Source organism: Protobothrops mucrosquamatus, unplaced genomic scaffold, assembly GCF_001527695.2.
Source record: "Protobothrops mucrosquamatus isolate PMUCROS unplaced genomic scaffold, P.Mucros_1.0 scaffold1888, whole genome shotgun sequence".
Taxonomy (NCBI): domain Eukaryota; kingdom Metazoa; phylum Chordata; class Lepidosauria; order Squamata; family Viperidae; genus Protobothrops; species Protobothrops mucrosquamatus.
The window spans coordinates 169,695-189,186 of NW_015388014.1; the positions used below are offsets into that span (position 1 = coordinate 169,695).

Below are 19,492 nucleotides of genomic sequence, written 5' to 3' on the forward strand. Positions count from 1 at the left end.
AAAAACAAGTCGTGAAGAGGATGTGTAGTGTCCCAGATAATCTTATGGATCCTGCTCAAGCAATGCTTCTGTGCTATGTCCTGGATGGGAGGGAGGGAACTGTCAATGATCTTTTTGGCCATTCTCACCACTCTCTGCACCGCCTTCCTGTCTGAAGCAGTGATGCTTCCAAACCAGACTGTGATGCTGTATGACAGGATGCTCTCGATCGTCCCCCTGTAGAAAGTGGTCAGGACAGGGGAAGGAAGATGTGCTTTTCTCATGCGACACAGAAAATGCAGGCGCTGCTGTGCCCACTTCACCAGTTTCTCACTGTTGAGCGACCAAGTCAGCCTACTCGTTAGCTGTACACCCAGGAATTTGATGCTGGTAACCATCTCCACAGGTGAATCATTAATGCACAGAGAAGTGTGGCTGTGCCACACACGGATTCTATGAAATCTGTGGATTGCTTGATATATGGTGGGTTACACAAATTTGATTTATTCAACAAATTTGTGGGCTTGTGTGAGAGACAGTAATGGAAGAAAGGAGAAATAACATTTCCGTAAAATATATACCATTTTTTTTATGTAGAATTGATTTTTTTTTTAAAAGGTCACACCATCTTCCCCCTGGTCGCATGACTGCCATTTTATATTCTCGGAAACCTCTTCGCCTTTATGCCTGGTGGCCGAGAACTCTGCAATCATGTTTTCGGCCTTTGCAATCTTCTCTGCTGGTTCCCCAAAAAATCAATGGAGAAGCTAGCAAGGAAGGTTATAAGTACATTAGAGGGAATTTCGGATTTAGGTCTGTTCCTCCAGCACAAGAGAGATTTTCTCTCTCTCTCTCTGTGTATCCTCCCCAATACTGGAGGAACAAACCTTGAATCTGACCAAAACACTAGCATTGAATCTGGCAAAAACAGCAATGAAGGTCATTATTCTGAATCTTTCAGAATGCCTGTGTTCACTACTGGTTTTGCAAGCGCCATAATTTCTGCCTTTCTGGAGGGAAAGGGGCTATTCTTTTCCCCCCATATATTTTATTGATTTTTTGAAACATAAATCACTTAATAGTTGGTAAACAGTGTGTTTTCTGGGTTTACATTTGTAAAGAAAAATAATTAACAATTGGTTTCTATAATCCATAATCCACATAGTACATTTAGTTGATTTCCCCTTTTCCCCAAAATGTCTTCTTTGCAAACCTTGAAATAAATACACTTATTATTTTGATAAATAACAGTTACATATATGATTTCCCCCCGATATTCCTAGAAATAATGATCACATCAATATAATATTTCTTTTCTATCTAATCACTCTGGTTGCCTCATCTTATATCCTGTTACAGTCCTTATTTAGATTTGTTTCTCCCATAAAGTTCAAAGTATTCTTGCTGGTTAAGGTTTTCTCAACAGTTAATTACATTTAAAGATTTAAATCCATTTTTCCCATATAAACCATCTCAACACTTTTAAAGAATAGGTAAAAACAGTAAACAAAACAAGAGTAAAGAAACATAAAAAGTAAAATACTACCTAAAATATATATTCCTCCTATGCTAATATATATTCATTCCCAAAATTTCTTATTCTTTTTAACCATGAATAAAATATACAGTGCATTTAATCTTTAAATATTTCATTTAATGTACCTAGTCATCTAATCCTTTAACTCTTAATCAAAACATTTTTTTTCTTTTTTATACATTATAATTTCCCTAAAGTCAGACACCTTTAATTATCTAAAACATTTCCTTCATCTAGGCCATTCAGCAGTATTATATTACTTAAATCAAGAAATAAAATAAAAGGGGGGGAAAAGCATACAGTATTATTTAAGGAATTCATCTCTCTTAGAATGACATATGTATTCAGAATGTTTTCTATTTCTTTAACAATATTCAAACAAATGTTTCTTTTTTAAATATTCTCTCTTGTAGATCCCATCATCTATTTTCTTAATTTTCACTTTGATCTTTTTCTTTTGACTAGTATCTTTCTTGATCAATGTGTTTTGCTGAATCAAAAAGTTTTTACATATATTCATGACTGTTGCTGTAGGTATAAGAAGTATATTGAATAAAGTGTCTTTATGTGAGGCTTTTGCCTTTCCATGTTTCTTGAAAATGTTTTTCTCTTTCTCCTTCTTTGCTTCTCTTATCATTTCCTTCCTCTCTGATGTTTTCAACATCTCTACATTCCATTTTATCCAATCTGTTTTTTTTGTCCTCAGATTTATTTTGTAGTCTTAAGGGATGGGTTGTTTTTTCCATTTCTTGTACATTTTTTCCCACCAGGATTAAATCATGTTTTCTTGCTTTGTTAAGTTTTGTCTTTGAGTCTCTATTTTCAATTTTATGTCCACTTATTTGTTTTGTCTGCTCCTTCTCTGTTGTTGTTTCCTGGAAGTTTTTTTGTTGTAAAGTTAACTTAGAGACAGATTGATTTGTATTTTCAAAGTTATTTTGGATTTCTTTGTGATTTGAACTCAGTGTTATTTGAATTAATTGCAGTATACTATACATCTCCTCATGAGAGGTATTTATGTTTTCTTGGGTGTATTCTGTCTACATGTCTCTGATCCGTGATGGCCAAATTTGGAGTTTTCCTTCTTATCTGCAAATAGCTTTAGAGTCCTGGTTAAATAGATATTTGTAAGTCAAAGAGTTCAAAAAAGATTTTTTCCCTAAAGTTTATAATTCTCTCTTTGTCTGCAGCCCAGATTGTTGTCTTTTTCGTTTTTCTTTTTTGTCACAGCTGTTCTTTATTATTAAAGCTTTGAAGGTCACAAACACAGATTAGCTTTTTCCAGGTTTTGGCAAGTTCTCTATGGAAATCATAGTTGTCATAATCTTCATCCACCACTAGGTGTCAGCATCTATTTAGTTTTCAATACGAACAATGGTCTTTAAAATGAGAGTCTTAACCATTCAACAATCTTAAACTTGTCTTAAATTTTAGCTTTCAAGTTCATAAATTTATTTCACTACCATATATTTTGATCCTCCATTGAAATTTTAATTCGCTGCTTCCATTAGCATAAGAATGGGGCGGAAGTCCCCCTCCTTCACTTTCGGAGGTATTTTGCTTCTTGGGGATCTTTTCCAGGAAATTAAGTACAGAATAGAAAAGGAAAAATCAGATTCCTCACCCAGTTTCAAGCACGCTGTTTACTGTAGTGCTGGTTAGTTCTTTTGGACTCCGGTTGCAAGTAGCTTGGGCTGATCTATGAAATACAGCCTTTCTCCTGTCAGGTTAGAAATATTTTCCCAAGACAAACGGAACGACCGCTGTCATTCCAGAGTCGTCGGGGGACCCTTCTTTCTTCGTCGCCCCTCCGGGCCAGCTTGGACCCATTAGGGCCATGGTGGCAAACCTATGGCACGCATGCCACAGGTGGCATGCAGAGCCCTCTCTGTGGGCACGCACACCAGGGCCCCAGTCCTAGGCCTTCAGCTGGGTTTTATAAAACCTTTTCGCTTTAGGCCTCCGCCACCGTGTGCAAAAAAAAGGTTCAATCAATCAATCAATCAATTTCAACTTCTCGCAGGAAAAAAAAAGATCTCGCAAAGTTGGAATTGATTGATTGAACTTTTTAGTCCCATCCAATCTGCCGTTACCACCTCAGCCATACCCAGCCAATTGGCCACACCCAGTCAATTGGCCACACCCAGCCACTGGGCCACGCCCACCCAGCACCCGATGATACATAAGTGGGTTTTGGGTTGCAGTTTGAGCACTCGGTCTCTAAAAGGTTCGCCATCATTGCATTAGGGTCTCCAGGCAGGACGAAAGTTGGCTGTGGGGGTGCGGTGGTCCACAAGCCCGCAACCAGTCGCTACCGTGCAGGACCAGAAGTCTCGGAAAAGGGCTATTCTAATTAGGAATGTATCTACTACTTCTGTTCTATAGTGTTGGCTTGTGTGAAATGAGAGTAGAGATGATGAAACATATACTTTCTTATTTGTTTTAGAGAGATATGCATCTTGTATGTATCATATAGTCAAAAAAAAGTACCCATATTTTGTACAATGGTTATTAAACCATGTCAACAGTTCATTACAACAGAGTAGTTTTGTTGGCAGTACTTCAAACTTTGGTTTAATATTTATTCTACTTTTATATAAAGCTGACACATTATTTCTTTTCTTTTACAGCTGGTCCATGTCAGTATTGGGTTATCTAACTATTAATAGCTGGCTTAAGGGAATTCATTTTACGAATCCTTTTCAAGTTTTTAAAATAAGTCTGGTTAACATTATTACAGGTTAGGATCTATCTTATTCCTAAGAACAAATTTATTCTTAGAAATAAAATACCTAGCTCTTTGAGAAAATAGATAGTGAGCAATAGTTAAGCTAGCATGAATTATCTAGTGAAGAAAGATTGTAAACCCAATCTTTCCAACCTGCTGCCCTTCAAGGGTGTTTGGCTTCAACTCTCACCCTAAATTATTAGCGATTAATGCTAAATTAATACATATTCCATAATTTCATATTGTGTGGACAGTATTGGACGGTACTAGAAGAAGGTTTCTGTAGATCAGTTCTAATTGTATATGACATTAACACAAGACTTGGGTATTCAGGAAGATCTGGGTTAGTTCATTCCAAATGAGAGAAGATCAATTAAAAAATCAGCAACACATTTTGCCATTACCAATGACTTTGAGTTTCTCTTTTTACTCATTCTACTATACCTAAATGGAATTTTGCTTTGCTTTTTTCTGTTTTGAATTAGTGCTGTATTTATGTGGCCATGCAGCTTCATTGGATAGCCCAAAGTTGTCAGGATATTTTATCTTGAATCACAAATGACCTGCTCACTATTTTAGTTGTGATTTTACAGATATACATGTAGATATCTAGAAAGAATTCAAATTCCGTGAATCCAATCTTGAAGTTTTAGATTGATACTGCAAAACTAACCAGTGAAATTAACAAATATATCTTTTGATTTTTTTTTTCTCTTTTCTTCCCACAAGGAACTACTAATCTTTTTACAGAATTTGCCTACGATGCACTGGGGAAATGAAGATATCAGTGTTCTCCTTGCTGAAGCCTACAGACTGAAGTTTGCATTTGCAGATGCACCGAACCATTACAAGAGATAAAAAGAAATTACGAAGTGTGGCTCTGATTGTGACACCAAATCAGTTTCTATATTGTGGTTGTGCTGGCACACAATTGTCTACTGTTGAGCAAGAATCTATTGGATTACCAAAGAAATGAGAGTACAGGCTTGGGGAAAACATTGTGTACTTAAAAAGAAATATTCTTGTTCACCGATTAAAAAAAATAAATTTTATTTTCATTATGGTCCCTTTTTTCTTTAATAATTGAGTTACTCTGCAAATGTGTTATGTTCATTGGGATCTAATGACTGATTATGTTGTCTCCATCAATTTTATTCCTAGTCAATTATGTTCAACATTTTGATGGAAGTATTTTTGGTGTCTGAGGTACATGCAAGCTAACAAGAATAATCAGTCTTGCATTGAAAATGAGTACAAATAAATTAGGCAAAAAGGTCATATAGAGGTTGTTGCACACTTATTTTGTTCACAAACACAGGATATTCAACTCCTTTTAATAGGAACTTTGTTTACACAATGAAACCCAGGAGTAGATTTTTATGGAACACAATATTTAAAACTTGAAAATAGTGCCACATGCATGGTGAAATAAGATCCTCAGATGTTTTACTCAACAGTGTGCAGATAATGTTTACTATGTTATTTGATGTTAAGAGTTTCCAAAATATATTGACTATAGAATAGGAAATAAGTTTGGCTTGCCATAATGTATTACTAAGTTAATGGTTTAAAACCTTTTTGAGCATGTAGATCTTTTAGTTTCAATATTTTCCTAGATAAAATCTTACTTTATAGATGAAGAATATATTTTGATGTGCTAATTGCCTTATGTTGAATTTATGATATGATGGGGCACTTGATAATGTGATTTGGTATGAGTATGGGTATACCTCAGAATATAAGCATGGAATTGCAGTGTGTTGGTCAGGGTTAGAAAACTGCACTGATGAAGTCTTTTCAAATCTACTCTCTTGCATCCATCATGCAGAGTTCTTGATTAATTAAGACTCAATTTATATTAAAAAATGTATGTTTAGCAGCAACTTATCGAAGGAATTCAGTGAAAGGACTTTATTAGTAATGTAAATGATTTGGCTTTCTAAAATATTCACCAACCATTAATCTTTTGAAGAGTCCAGTTTAACAGACTCAAGCAGTTAATGTTTCCACTACATTTTTAAGCAAAAGGTGATTTATTCTTTTAAGACTATCTTATCTCACATACAATTGACCAAGCCAAGTGTTCTTGATCTTCATATAGAGCAAAGGTTGTTGCAAAAGTAACAATGATACCAGTATGCTTCTACTAAATATGATCTATGAAAACCTCTTTATCACTCATATCTTCACTAAGTCCTGAATCAATCCAATCTATAAATGGAGTAACATAATATTAGGAGCTCTTCAAGTGTGCCTTTAAGTCTTTATTTGAATGCCTTAGTGTGGTTGTATATGTTGACTTCCTTTCTGTATGTATAGATGCCAAAATACATGATAATTACAGGCAATAGAACTATTTTTCTGGCCTTTCATAGGCTGCAAAGATGTTTCAAAGTTTCTTGTTTAAAGATATTTTGTTCAGTAGAGTATTTGCCATATTCTCTTTCTGACATTGTTTAACTATGCATTTGGATTGTATTGGGCAACGTGATTGTGAAACATACTCCAGTTCCATTTGAGTTCCTCATTTTCAAATGCATGCTTTTTAATAGCTTTATTGAACAAAGCAGAGTTGTTCTGTTATTATTGTAACACAGAAGCACAGTCACAAAGAGGATACAATTATTGAGAACTTCCAGATCAGTACTGATCTGAGGGGGCTACATTATTGAGGAGTTACACCATCACTTTCTGTTAAGGTATCTGTTAATTCTAATCCTATCATCCATCTACTAATATACCACACAGAGTCATTCACAGCCAGTGTATTCCAATAGATTCTTGACTTTAATCATATAATGGAAATAACATTTAGGAAGGTTCTTAGCCACAAGGGTTAAGAATGCTTAAACATAATGATACTTTAAAGTTCAGAGTATTATTATTTTTAAATTGTCAGATTATGTCAAATAAAATGTATAAAACTTTCCCCGCCCTCAAGAAAAAAACCTAATTGAAATGCAGTGAGAGTGAAAATTGTATAAATCATTACAAAAGAAAATAAGATATAGAGAACATGGATTTGTACTTTTTAAATTGTATAATTTGCATAGGAATATCTCGTATGTAAAGTGGGTCTGTTTTATTGTGTTAAATGTATTGGGAGAAATGAAAAAATCTTTGTTAATTCAATTTGATATGACTTTCAGCCTTTGTTAGGATCATTATTGCTTCCTCTTCAAAACTGAATAATATTTCACGCTGTGAACAAAAAACTGTGAGTGCATCAGAAGCAAAGGGTGCCTCTGTCCTCCGATGTTCTATAAAAATTGGGTATTTAAGACAGCTGATATCATTCTGCCCATCTGATATATTATCTGTGTACTTATTTTTTTTCCTTTGAAACTATGTCTTGATTTCTTTGTATAACTCAGGAAAAGTGTCATCCCAACCAGCTGTTATGTGGAAAAAATATTATTTCTGCCGCTTTTACATCCCTTTGTTAAAATTTTGAATTGCTATCTAATATCAATATTCTTCCATTTAAGATTTACTAATGTAGAAAAGATATTGGAACAATTCAATAATTTAGCATGATCTGTAATGTTATATTGAAGGCTTAAAGCCCTCTTGTCATAAATGCAATATTAATTGTACAGTGAAGATAACCAATTTCTATCTATAGTATATGCTTAGTAGTGTAAATAAAAACAATGTACTAAATATGTAAATATGAAATATGAAAGATACAACTATCTTGCAATCGCCTGTACATCTCAAATATACTATAACAAACTAGTTGCACTAGTCTTTAATTTCATATGGAAAAGCCCATAGATTTGTATTACATCAATAAAATGTAATTAATACCCAAGGTTTTGTATATATGTGTCTATTGTATAATTTTTGGAATTAATAATAGCATATAATTTCAAATGAATAAATCTTTTTATGTCACAATATGTAGGTATAACAGAGGAAATCCTAAAAGATTTTGAAATTATTTTAATGGTAAGGATTGTATGATGAATGCTAAAAAAATAAATGTGTATGCTGCCAAGTACACAAATATTACTAGGAGAGAGAAAGAGAGAGAAAGAGAGTCCAAGGTTTTGCAAATGAAGCAACAGACATTGTGGTAAAAGTTTAGTATTGACATCAAATATTGACCTTGTGCTTTTCATTTTTGCTCAGAGTTTTAAGATAATTAAGGCAATGTAATCTATTTTTAAAAAGCATATTTAATGAAATATAACCACTCTTACATGTGTTTGCTCTTTTACATAACTATTTTTGTCACTCAAGGCTTTTAAGAATTAAAAAATAGGTCTTGGATAGCTGAAGGGGAAAAATATAGCTTTTATGTTGAATATTGCAAAAATGAGATGATAATACTGATTCATTCTAGGTGAGAGAGTAGGATTTTGTATTTTAAGTTTTAAATTGTTTTGAATTCTACCCAATTCCTTTCTCGCCCAGCTCTTTTGTTATTTAGTAACCTTCCTAATAATAGCAAAACAGATTATACTACCTGTTCTGTAAAGATCCTTTTCATTTATGTAGGGATTTTTCCTTTAAATGCCCTTAAAAAAAACAAGACTGTGGCAAAACGTATGTGCAAAAGGACCCTGTTTTCCTTTGATTGTCTTACCATTGCAATCACTTTGCAACTAGTGATTCATATCATACTTGAAGAAAAAAAAATTTGGGGGGTGGGGTTTTCTTACTAAAGTACTGGAGACTTTCTCTGCTAAAAGAACATTTTATAGAAATCATAATAAATTAATCCAGCTTTGCATGGAGCCCTGCAGAGAAAAATCCAAGGAGATATATAGGTTTATCAAATTCTAAGGAGAAAATAATAGCATTAATCATTTACTTGGCTTTCTTCAAGCATATGATTTATTATTTCACTTTATAAACCTTGTTTATTAAGAATTGGTGTACAGATAGCACATATCTCTACGGCTAAGATAATGATAGTAGTCTTTCAATTTCAAATTATCTTGTGCCCATTAACCAGCAGGGTCACATCAAGGAGGTCTGTAGAAAGTGTGGATTTATGGAAGAAGGATTATTCTGGAAAACGAGCTTTTTTATTGTGTGTGATGGTTAAAGGAATATCTGAGAAGCTTATTCTGATCTATGTATTTCATCTAGGTGTTTATGTTTTTAATATATATCTTCTGGGATTTTTAACTTCTGCTGGAATATCACCAAACAAAGAAAAAAGATGAACTGGAACAAAACAACCCAACATAACATCCATATTGTGACTGGCACTGAGAAGTATAAAACAATCTAGCAAGAAACTCAAATTTCCTGGTCCAAAAGCAAACAAAAAATCATGATAGAGTAGCAATTTTAATGTTGAGCCTGAAATTGGACACATCTCGACCCTCATCCAGTCCAAATCTTTATTTTATTTTTTATTTTGGCTGGCTTTAAATCATCAAAATGAAAAACAAGAACTGCTAATATCACACTTTGGAGATACTTGTTTAACTGTGATTTATTGAGGTGCAGGTGGCCAGATTCAATTCAACATGCTAAGCCAATAAGCCACAGTTGGATACATATAACACTACCAAAATTAAGAGGAGTGAACGGCCCACTAATGCTCATATCCGTAACACTCTTTTCAGTTCCATAGTGATTTTATATTTTATTTGGAGTTTAAAAAAATCTGCAAGTTTTATGCCCTCTTTCTGTGGAGCAATATTCCAGGTTATCTTTGTCCCTTTGGGGCCTGGTTTTTATTTTTATTTGTAAAGTTCAGAAAGGCAGAGCAGAAGGATGCATTAACATATGCTCCAGCAAGAGTCTGCAATAATTCTGAATGGCATCTCTCCATTTCTTTCCAGTTTTAGTCATTCCTCAGGCTCCTTGCTGTGGCCTGATCATAAGAGGAGAGAGATTGCCAAAGCTAGAATGTAATTACCCCTTCCGGGCATCCCTAGGATTCTATTGATGAAACTTGCTAACAATGAAGTTGTATTTTATGCTTGGCAACTATCAGCACTCTGGACAAAAACCAAGAGATGGTGAAAGTCAGGAAAATCTGCCAATGCATCATGTGCGCCTGCTACACTGAATAATTAAAACAATATAATTTGAACAGCTTCCATTTGCCTTTTCTGGCTTTAATGTCTCATATTAAGAGATTGCACCAGACAATGAAACCAAAAATGGCTTTTGCTGATTTTCAAGTCCATTTGCATTAACTAGTTCCACTTTTAAAAGTTGGACAGCTTTAAGACATTGGATTTCTTAAAGATCATTGTGAGATGCAGCTATCATACTTCCTCCTGGGAATGTAGTACAATGCAGCACGTCTAATTCAAGGCATTTTTTCCTATTACCAACAAATGACTTTTAGCCCTTTTGATTGGAAAATCTATTATTTATTACATTGTTTAAAAAAATAATCAGAAAACAGTGTTGAACTGTAACAAAAAATAGTTGAAACTGCTGTTTGCACTATATAAAGTGAACTATTATCATGAATTGTTTGGGTTAGTTACCGAATTTCTTCTTTCGGCTAGCATGAGTTTGCTATTTTTTATCTTGCTACATTACAAACGTTTCATCCAACAGGAAATATTGAAATTTACCAGTGTGATATTCTGAAGAAACTAAATTGGCACCAAAAGAATGTGTAAAATATTGCTGATTCCTTCCAAATAGATTCACTGCTATGACCCTTATTTTCCCCATTTTCTCAACTCACTGAGGTACAACTTTAATCTTACATACAAACACACACACACACACAAACAGAGACAGATGCAGAGAGAATCAAAATAATGTAAGTAAGAAGAGAACTGGAAAAGGACAAGCACCTCATGACTTTTACCAAAACCCACCCACAATGTCTGTCTGATGGACTGAGCCTTGAAGTATGAAGGCATTTCATAAACATTTGGCTTGCGCCCACCAAAAGTGAGTCTTTATTTATTTTTCCTTCTTATATTCTTGTACAATGACTATACATCATCCCATTCAGGATGATGTTTCATAATGCTGATGGAGATTATTTGTCATCAATGCATACGCGTGAATTAGACTGTTAGATGTTTTTGATGTCAGTGGATTCTCTTGCTTGATTGCTGTACGAAAATGTTATTTGAAACATTTTAGTATTTGCTCCATTGTTTTAACTCATTGTATCTTGTTTAGGATTCATTTGATATTAGGGAGATATAATTATTTTAACCCAAGTTTTTAATAAACCCATAGTTCAAGGAAATATGGCGGGCATTCATAATGTAGGAATGAGCAGGTGATAGATATGGATATACTTTTTAAAATATATTTTTTATTTAAAGAGAATTTTACAAAAGAAACTTAAACAGAAATATAGAAATAAGTAGTTCCACTTTCCTCCTTCTACCAGTCAGCTCCTTGCCATCTTGTCCTATTAGTGGACGAATCCTTTCCTTCACTTTTTTTTGCCTGCTCCTTATATATCAAATACAAAGAAGATTGATTAAAAAATAGAGGACAAACAGCAGGAGCTCTGAAGAGTAGAAGAAAGAAAACAATAAGAGAGTGATAAGAGAAATAAAGAAGAACTCTTAAAGGGCAAAGCTCCCCAAAAGAAAGTGGAAAACGAAACAGCTACAGCAGTGCTAATGGATTGAATCTTCGTACCTTGGAATTTGCACATTATTTTTCAAAACAAAAAAATAATTATTAAGTAACCCTTGCTGGGTCTAATTAGTGTTTACATGCTGGCTGAAGAATTCTGGAAGTTGAAATCCACCCATCTTAAAGTTGCCAAGGTTGAGAAACATTAGTTTACTATATATTGCCTTTACTATATATTGCCTATATATTGAAATCCTTCAGCATTTCTTATCCTTTTGCAGGTTAATTCAAACCCTACAACCATCCAGATATCTGTGGAGTTACCTGAACTTAGCCTTCGCTAAAAGGAAGTCACAATATTCAGTGCTGCAAATGTAAATTAGGTTTTTAAATAGATATCACAATTGTTTCTGTCAATCCTCAAGTTTTATTACTTTAACCATCATGGTTGAAGTTTGTCAATTCATAACATTTCTCTTGGCTGATAGCTTGATTGAAAGCTGTAGTAAATGAATAATCACAGACTCATTCCCTTTTATAGTGTGGTGTTTTACAGGTAAGAATAGAATAGAATAGAATAGAATAGAATAGAATAGAATAGAATAGAATAGAATCTTTATTGTCACTTTAAATGTACACTAATCAGCATACATTAAAATGAAATTGTGTTGCTCTCAAAAAAATATGATTATGCAGATGCCCACCTAGACACACATATATGACACAGAGAAACATCACAATCTATACATATGTATACATATATATGGCGGGAAAAAAGAATCCTGCAAATTTACAAAATGGATGGCATAAGGAACAAAGCTGCATTCTGGGACTATGTTTCCCCAAAACCCCAGCGAGGGTGGTCTTTGGCTGAGAATGTGTTTTGCTCCCAAAACATCTGAAGGGTGACAAGAAAAGGAAAGTTTTCCTATCATGTTGGTGATATAAACTGAGATCAGTTTTAAATGAAGCTCAGATGGACTTTTATTAATTTCACTTTGTGCAGCTTCTTACTGCATTAGAGTTCCTTCTTTCCATTCATTTATTTTATACACCAACTCTTTCATTTGCTGCCTTTCTCATAAAATAACACAAATTATGCTCTCTTTGTAGACCTGAACTGGTTAAATTATTTAACATGGCAAGGATTTGAACATCTTTTAAAAGGAGAGAAACATAATCTTAAACCAATGGCCTAGGGTTTTGCAGTCAAAGAGATTGTTCCTCTGTGTCTTCTTTCTCTCTCTTTCTCACTCTAGGGGTGGGATGAGAAAGATGATCTCCAATGAACCTTTGGAGGCTGCACAGATGGAAGTGATAAGGCAGAAGTTATTCTCTTTCTATAGACTGCAAATCAGTTAAGCAGCTCAATGTGCTTTGAAAAAGATAGTGCTTTGATTACCGTGAATCATGTCTATCAATATGAATTGATCAAATTTGGAATAGAATCAAATCTTAATTTCTTAATTCAGGATGACAGCAAGAGTGGTGGTGTGTATGAACGTGGCTTTATTTGAATATTTTTGGAGGTTTTTTTGGTGTTGTGATGGGTTTGGACTGCCAGAGATATATAGACCTATTGGTGGCATTGATATCTGCCTGTCTGTTCCTGGTGGGCTTTGATGACCACCTTGAATTGGACACCTAGCAAGTTTGGAGTCATTGTTCCTGTCAGACTTCTTCTTTTTGGACTCCTCCTTCGTCTGCTGGCTTTGAGAGGGTGGAATGATGTGATTCTCTAGTTCCTGCAGACTTACATCTATAGCAGAAGACCCATATGCAGAACTATTTGGAAGAAGTTTTCCAGGAGGTGAGATTGCTGCCATTCTGTCTTCTAGGGATGGTAACTCATTGTTGGTCAGTATGGCATTGGTCTTCACAATGATTTTGCTTTTGACATTTAATTCATATAATATATATTTATTTGTATTGTTTTAATTGTTTTTATGTTTTATGCTGTACCCCATCTAAAATCATTTGCTGACAATGGACAAATGGACAAATTAAAATAATATAGAATTAAAAGTCTTAAGATACACATGGACACATTTGTAAAGGAAAAATTTACAATAAGTAGAGTTAAATGGAAATGAAATATATGAAGTATACTTGTGATCATCTACTTAGGGTTTAAATATATGCAAAATAAGTACACATTTACAGCAGCAGCCTCAATTAATTATAGAAAAACTACTCTACCTTGGCTAAACTAATTAACACTTGTAATGGAACAGTAGCCCATTGTCTATATTCATGTACGTACACCCAAATAAAATTAAACATTCCTTCTAATTATTTCTAACTCAATTTGTTCATGCTGGAAACTTTCAGGACTTCAACACAGTACCTAGACAAATATAAATGTTCCCCTGTTAATGTTTTTGAACATTGTAATATGTTACATAAAACAATATATGAAGGTGATATTCAGAAACCAGTTGGAGACAATTTCAATGCTAACTACATCTCCAAATGGTTAAAACTAGTTTTTAGTTCATCAGAAATGTAGTAAGAGTGTTAAAATATAGAGTGTATTCTACATGAAATATATATTTAAAGTAAATTCTTCCTTTAAATTGATAAAGAAATACTTAAAACATTATGATGATTTTACATGGGTAAGTAGACTTTTCAACTCCAAAACTATCAAGATTGATGGGTCACAAAAACTCACATATACAAATACATCATATATTTATTAGTAGACCCCTATTTATGAAATTCAGCCTGTTCCTCCTCTAAAGAGGCTTACTTCTTCCTTACGATCTGGAGTGGGACCAGGTCACTTGATTACTTCTTTTAGAAACTGATGTTTGTCTCAGGATGGTCTCTACACCTCCATACATTCCTTTTATCTTCTTGATAAGAGCCACACTCTTCCAGGTCAATTTTAATTCTCATTATAAGCTCTAGCAAACCAATCCAAAAGTACAAACTAACTGAAGGGTAGCGTTGAGGTTCTGCCAAATGGGAACAACATTTCAAGACTTCCTGTACTTACCTGATCCTAGTTCAGCATACCAAAGGAGAAAAAGCACACTTCTTCATTAGCACTTCATTAAAATGTGGAAACATTGGCATGCATAGGTTGAAAAGCTTCAGCAATACACATAACAATGGATATTAATGCAAGCACATTACAGGAAAACATGGTTAAGCAAAGTCCTAGAAAGGATGCATTATAATACCCGAAGTAATTTCCTTAAGTGGTTTTGTGTGTTAGCAAAAAGAGACGGGTAATTGTATTGTAATCATAATAGAGGAGGGAAAAATACCCCCCCCCCTTGATAGAACATGCATGCAACTGATGTATATGGTCATCTCCTTGTTAAAAAATAATTGTGATTGAAATAGCAATGCTAGAGGGGAAAACCTGAAAGAATTACCAGATAAGCACTGACTCTCTGCGTTCAATGTGGCCTTTGTAACTCTTCAGATCAAGAGCATATTCAAATGAGAGATTGTTCTCTGATAGCCTTTTGAAAAGAGGCCCCTTTAAATAGAAAATTGTTCTTGAGTTTTACAACTAAAAGATACTTTCAAACAGAGGATCTTTCTGACAGTCCTTCAAACAGAGGAAGGTTCATTGCAAAGTAGGGCATGCAATCCGCCTATGATTACACCTATTGTAATGCTCCCTGTTCCATCTTTTAGCTGGTTTTGAAGACCTGCCTATTCATTCAGGCCTTCTCTGTTGGAGAAATAGTTTTTCTTTCAATTTTTATTTATTAAATAGGCTTCTATCTTGCCACAATAAAAAAAAGACTCTTAGCAGCTTACACAGAATATGTTTTAGTTTTCCTTCCTCCCATCTCTTTACTTATATCTTTTTAAAAACTGCTTTTAATGTATTCCTTTTATTCTGTGTTTTCTACTTTGCAAATCATCTTGAATGCTTTTGTACAGGATGCAGCCTAAAGTTATATTTGATAACAGTAAAACAATGGCAACAACTGTATGGATATGTTGATGAGGCTTGCCGAGAAGTGTGAAAAGGTGAGATTTGCTTGACATCTGAGAGAGTTCTATATTTCTTATATAATTGTATGTATTAACTATTGAAGTTTAATTTTTATTATACAATCACTAATGCTCTATATAACCTTGCCATGATTTCTTTCATATAACTTCATCATCTGAAGAGTTACAGTATTAGAATGGTAAGCATCAACTCAACTGAATGCAGGGTTTACTTTCCCAGCATAACCCATTATGTCAGATAGTTGTGAAGCATTGCTTTGGGGAATAGGACACCCAAATCCCGAAAAGGGTTAGGATTTCAAGAACAATCCCATTCCTAGTATTATTAATCTTTTCCTCTTTTGCCTGACTCTTGCTTTGGAGAAAGAGATAAGAGCAGGAGAACCTTCCACCACATCATGGCTCATCCCTGTCCACCTCTGGCCCACAACATTATTCTTGAGGGATTTTGTCAGAAATAATATGCTACACCTCTAGTAACAATTTTGTAGTAACTTTAAGTTGAGGAAGTCATCATCTAGCCTTTTCGCTCATTCATCCTGTAATGTAATTTATATGGCTTCCCACCTTAATATTCGTTCATTCATTCATTCATTCATTCATTCATTCATTCATTCATTCATTCATTCATTCATTCATGAAATTGATATGGCCCAGGAACACTGCAAGCTTTTATCTGAGGTGTTGGAGGAGGTCTGAAACTACCAGAACATACACAGACAAATAAATAAAAGGAATGTTATTGTTGTTGTAATTTTCTACTTAAGGGTGTCTCAGATGGTAAAGCTTTGACAGAGATAGCTCTTTTGGTAGCAAATCTCCAAATGGTCGGTAGTCTCACATTTAAATATTAATTCTTAAACACTGGTGAAAAACTAGATAAGGGGAAAATAAGCAAGGTGAAGGGAGACTTCCAAATTGATTAGTCAAAGGCAGTTGCTTCAGGACAATTCCTTTTCTTTCTTTTTTTTTTTGCAAAGTAGTACCTCCTTTCAATACAGATTTGAAGAATCAGCAATGAGTTTTGTTCCAATTGTTGTAGCTTAAATAAGAACATGACGGTGAGGGTAACGATGATGAGATAGCGGTGGAAGAATATGTTCTCACGATTAAAATCCTCTTAAGCTCACATTACTGGTTTTGAAATTATGGTCTTCAATCTGTGCAAACATGGTAGGCAGTACGTTTGTGTGTTTTCCCCAAGATTTTCCCAACTTCAATAGCCAAATTGGGAAAGAAAGTGCAAAACAGTGCTGTTAAGTCCGGAGAATAATGGCGCTTGAGACGAAGCATTTCTAACAAGTCTTTATTCTCTGCTTCCAATCTACGAACAACCCGAGCAGAGGCACGCAGGCCTCTATTTATACCTTCTGATCCCCGGGCAAATGCAACCAATCATGAGGCGGTCTTTTCCCGCCTTGCGCATGCGCGCAAGGCCGGCGCCACTCAGTCTGGTCCCGGGCAGCTTTTACAAATGCCCGGGACTCTTGCAACGTCCCGAGCCTGCTTTTGCAGGCTCAGGACACAACAAGTGCAAAGACACTGTTTGTTTTTAAGTAGGAACTAGACCAGCATATAAATTATTCTTTTTACATTATGATACTGCTGTCTTGTCCTTACTGTACATTGAACGGGAACGTATTCTTAGGCATTCTTCTTATGCACTGGTCATATTAATTCAGTGTAATGTTTAATGTGACCCTTGTCTGAATAAGGGGTCTTTCCCAATGAGGGGGTCTTCAGAAGGGTTTGGGCCACCAGGATTCCTTGCCATTGTCTACTTGACCCACAAAATGTCTTGGAGACATTGAGCTGGGGGAAATCATTTTATATTCTCCCAAATCTGACACATTTTCTGACCAATGTTCACTTGTTACTCCCCTTCTGGGTCAGCCGCTCTGAAGTATATTCAGAAGACAGTCTCAATGTTTAAGTAAGGTAGCATTTCCCAGATACTATAGACTTCCAGAATTTTAAAATTGTAGGCCATATTGATCACCTAGTCCAGGGGTGTCAAACTGCCGGCCCGCAGGCTGGACATGTCATACAGAAGCTGCGCCCACCCCATTGCCAGCAATGGCAAAACTGTCCCGATACATTGCGTGACATCATGTGATGTCACGAGTTTGACATGTCTGACCTAGTCCAACTCTCTATAACAGGGGTCTTCAAACTTGGCCCTTTTATGACTTGTGGACTTCAACTCCCAGAATTCCTAAGCCAGGCACTCTGGGTGAGGAATTCTGGGAGTTGAAGTCCACAAGTCATAAAAGGGCCAAGTTTGAAGACCCCTGCTCTACAATATGCCAGTCAAACCATCCATGACAAGCAATTGCCCAGCCTTTTCATAAAACCTCTAGAGATGGAAAACCCATAACCTCCATAGCCCAAATATTCCATTGTTGTAGAGATCTTACAGGAAGGTTTTCCTTGTATGTAAATAAGATCTAAACTAATATTAAAGTAGATCCCTTTTCTTCTTCTGCAGATAAAAATAACAGCCCAGCATCTCTCGCTTTTGGTAGTACACAATGCTTGCTCTTATCTTTTTTACAGCCATAATAGCATTTTTCTTTTCCGCATGAGGCTTTTAAAATGCACAATACTCTCTGGCTTTTGCAGCAATCCACTAGAGAGCTATTTTCCTCTCCAATTTCTTTCTATGAGCCTTGACAGATTTCATTTACAAAAGTAGATGGTATTTTAAACATTACCTGTCTGGCTCTTCTCACACCATTCAGACCTCAGGAGTAGGTTTCAGTAATTCCATTCCATTGACTGGCAGTGAGAGCCTTGAAAACTTCAGGCACCACATGTTGTTTTCTAGCAAAAACTTGTTTATCACAGAAACATCCAAAGAGGCCATCTGGAGACAACTAACCTTATAAACCAAATTGGTTTATTCCAGCCTGAGTCAGCTACTGGAAATGGAGTGTCTTGCATTCTGGAGGGGAAAAAAAAAGCAACTTGAATTTTAGGCAGCAGATACTAACTTTGCGCAGCCACGTTGAGTGAAATCTTTCCCGATGAGGCCTTGTGCTGGGGACAGTGTTGATCACATGCTTGAAGAATTCAATTTTTGTGGATTTTCAAAATGGACTGAGTCCATAGCTTCTGTCTGCAAATTAATCAGGTGTTTGAAACAGCATTATGCTTTGGCTTTCTCATGTAATTTAACTTTCTGATGCACTTCTTGGCTTAGAAAAACCCAATCAATATGGGCTTTACAATGCATATTTTATGATAAAATACACTTCAGGAAGCTTGCTACAAGTACATTTATAAAAGTACATCTGGAGAAGAAAAAAATGAATATTTAAACTGAATTTTTTTATTGATTTTTCTTTAAGATAGAGGAAAGAGACAATGTAATGAATGAATGAGCTCAGAAGAAATTGGCAAGCTGATCTATCTATCCCCAGTAAAGGACAGGCCTGGAATTTAATCAGTCTCTGTTTTTTACATGTCCCATCTGTTTTTATGCAAATATTTGCTTTAAAACTACCACAGTCATTTTTCTTTAAATACTCAGTTTTAAAAATATACCTTTTGAAGGTGAGTTCTTTCTCAGTCTCTCTCTTTTCTTTAAAGTACAAGATAAAGAAATGGATGGAAGATGGTTATGAATCAAAGTGACACAAAACTCAGCCAGAAAGTGTTTAAATCAGAAATTATGGAGAATTTAATCCAGGGATGTGCCATATATGAACTTCGAACACGAATTGTTGAAGAATTCC

The 19,492-nt window shown here is 35.1% G+C and overlaps 1 protein-coding gene across 1 annotated transcript in view; it reads left to right on the forward strand.

Annotated features, from left to right (window-relative positions):
- TBC1D22A (TBC1 domain family member 22A) overlaps positions 1 to 5,260 on the forward strand; it is a 105,718-nt gene extending 100,458 nt beyond the window's left edge. Inside the window, exon 13 of the mRNA XM_015823499.1 lies at positions 4,974 to 5,260. Within this exon, the coding sequence (XP_015678985.1) occupies positions 4,974 to 5,102 (129 nt within the window). The 3' untranslated portion in view covers positions 5,103 to 5,260. The remainder of the gene's footprint in view (positions 1 to 4,973) is intronic.
- Positions 5,261 to 19,492: the final 14,232 nt, after the last annotated feature.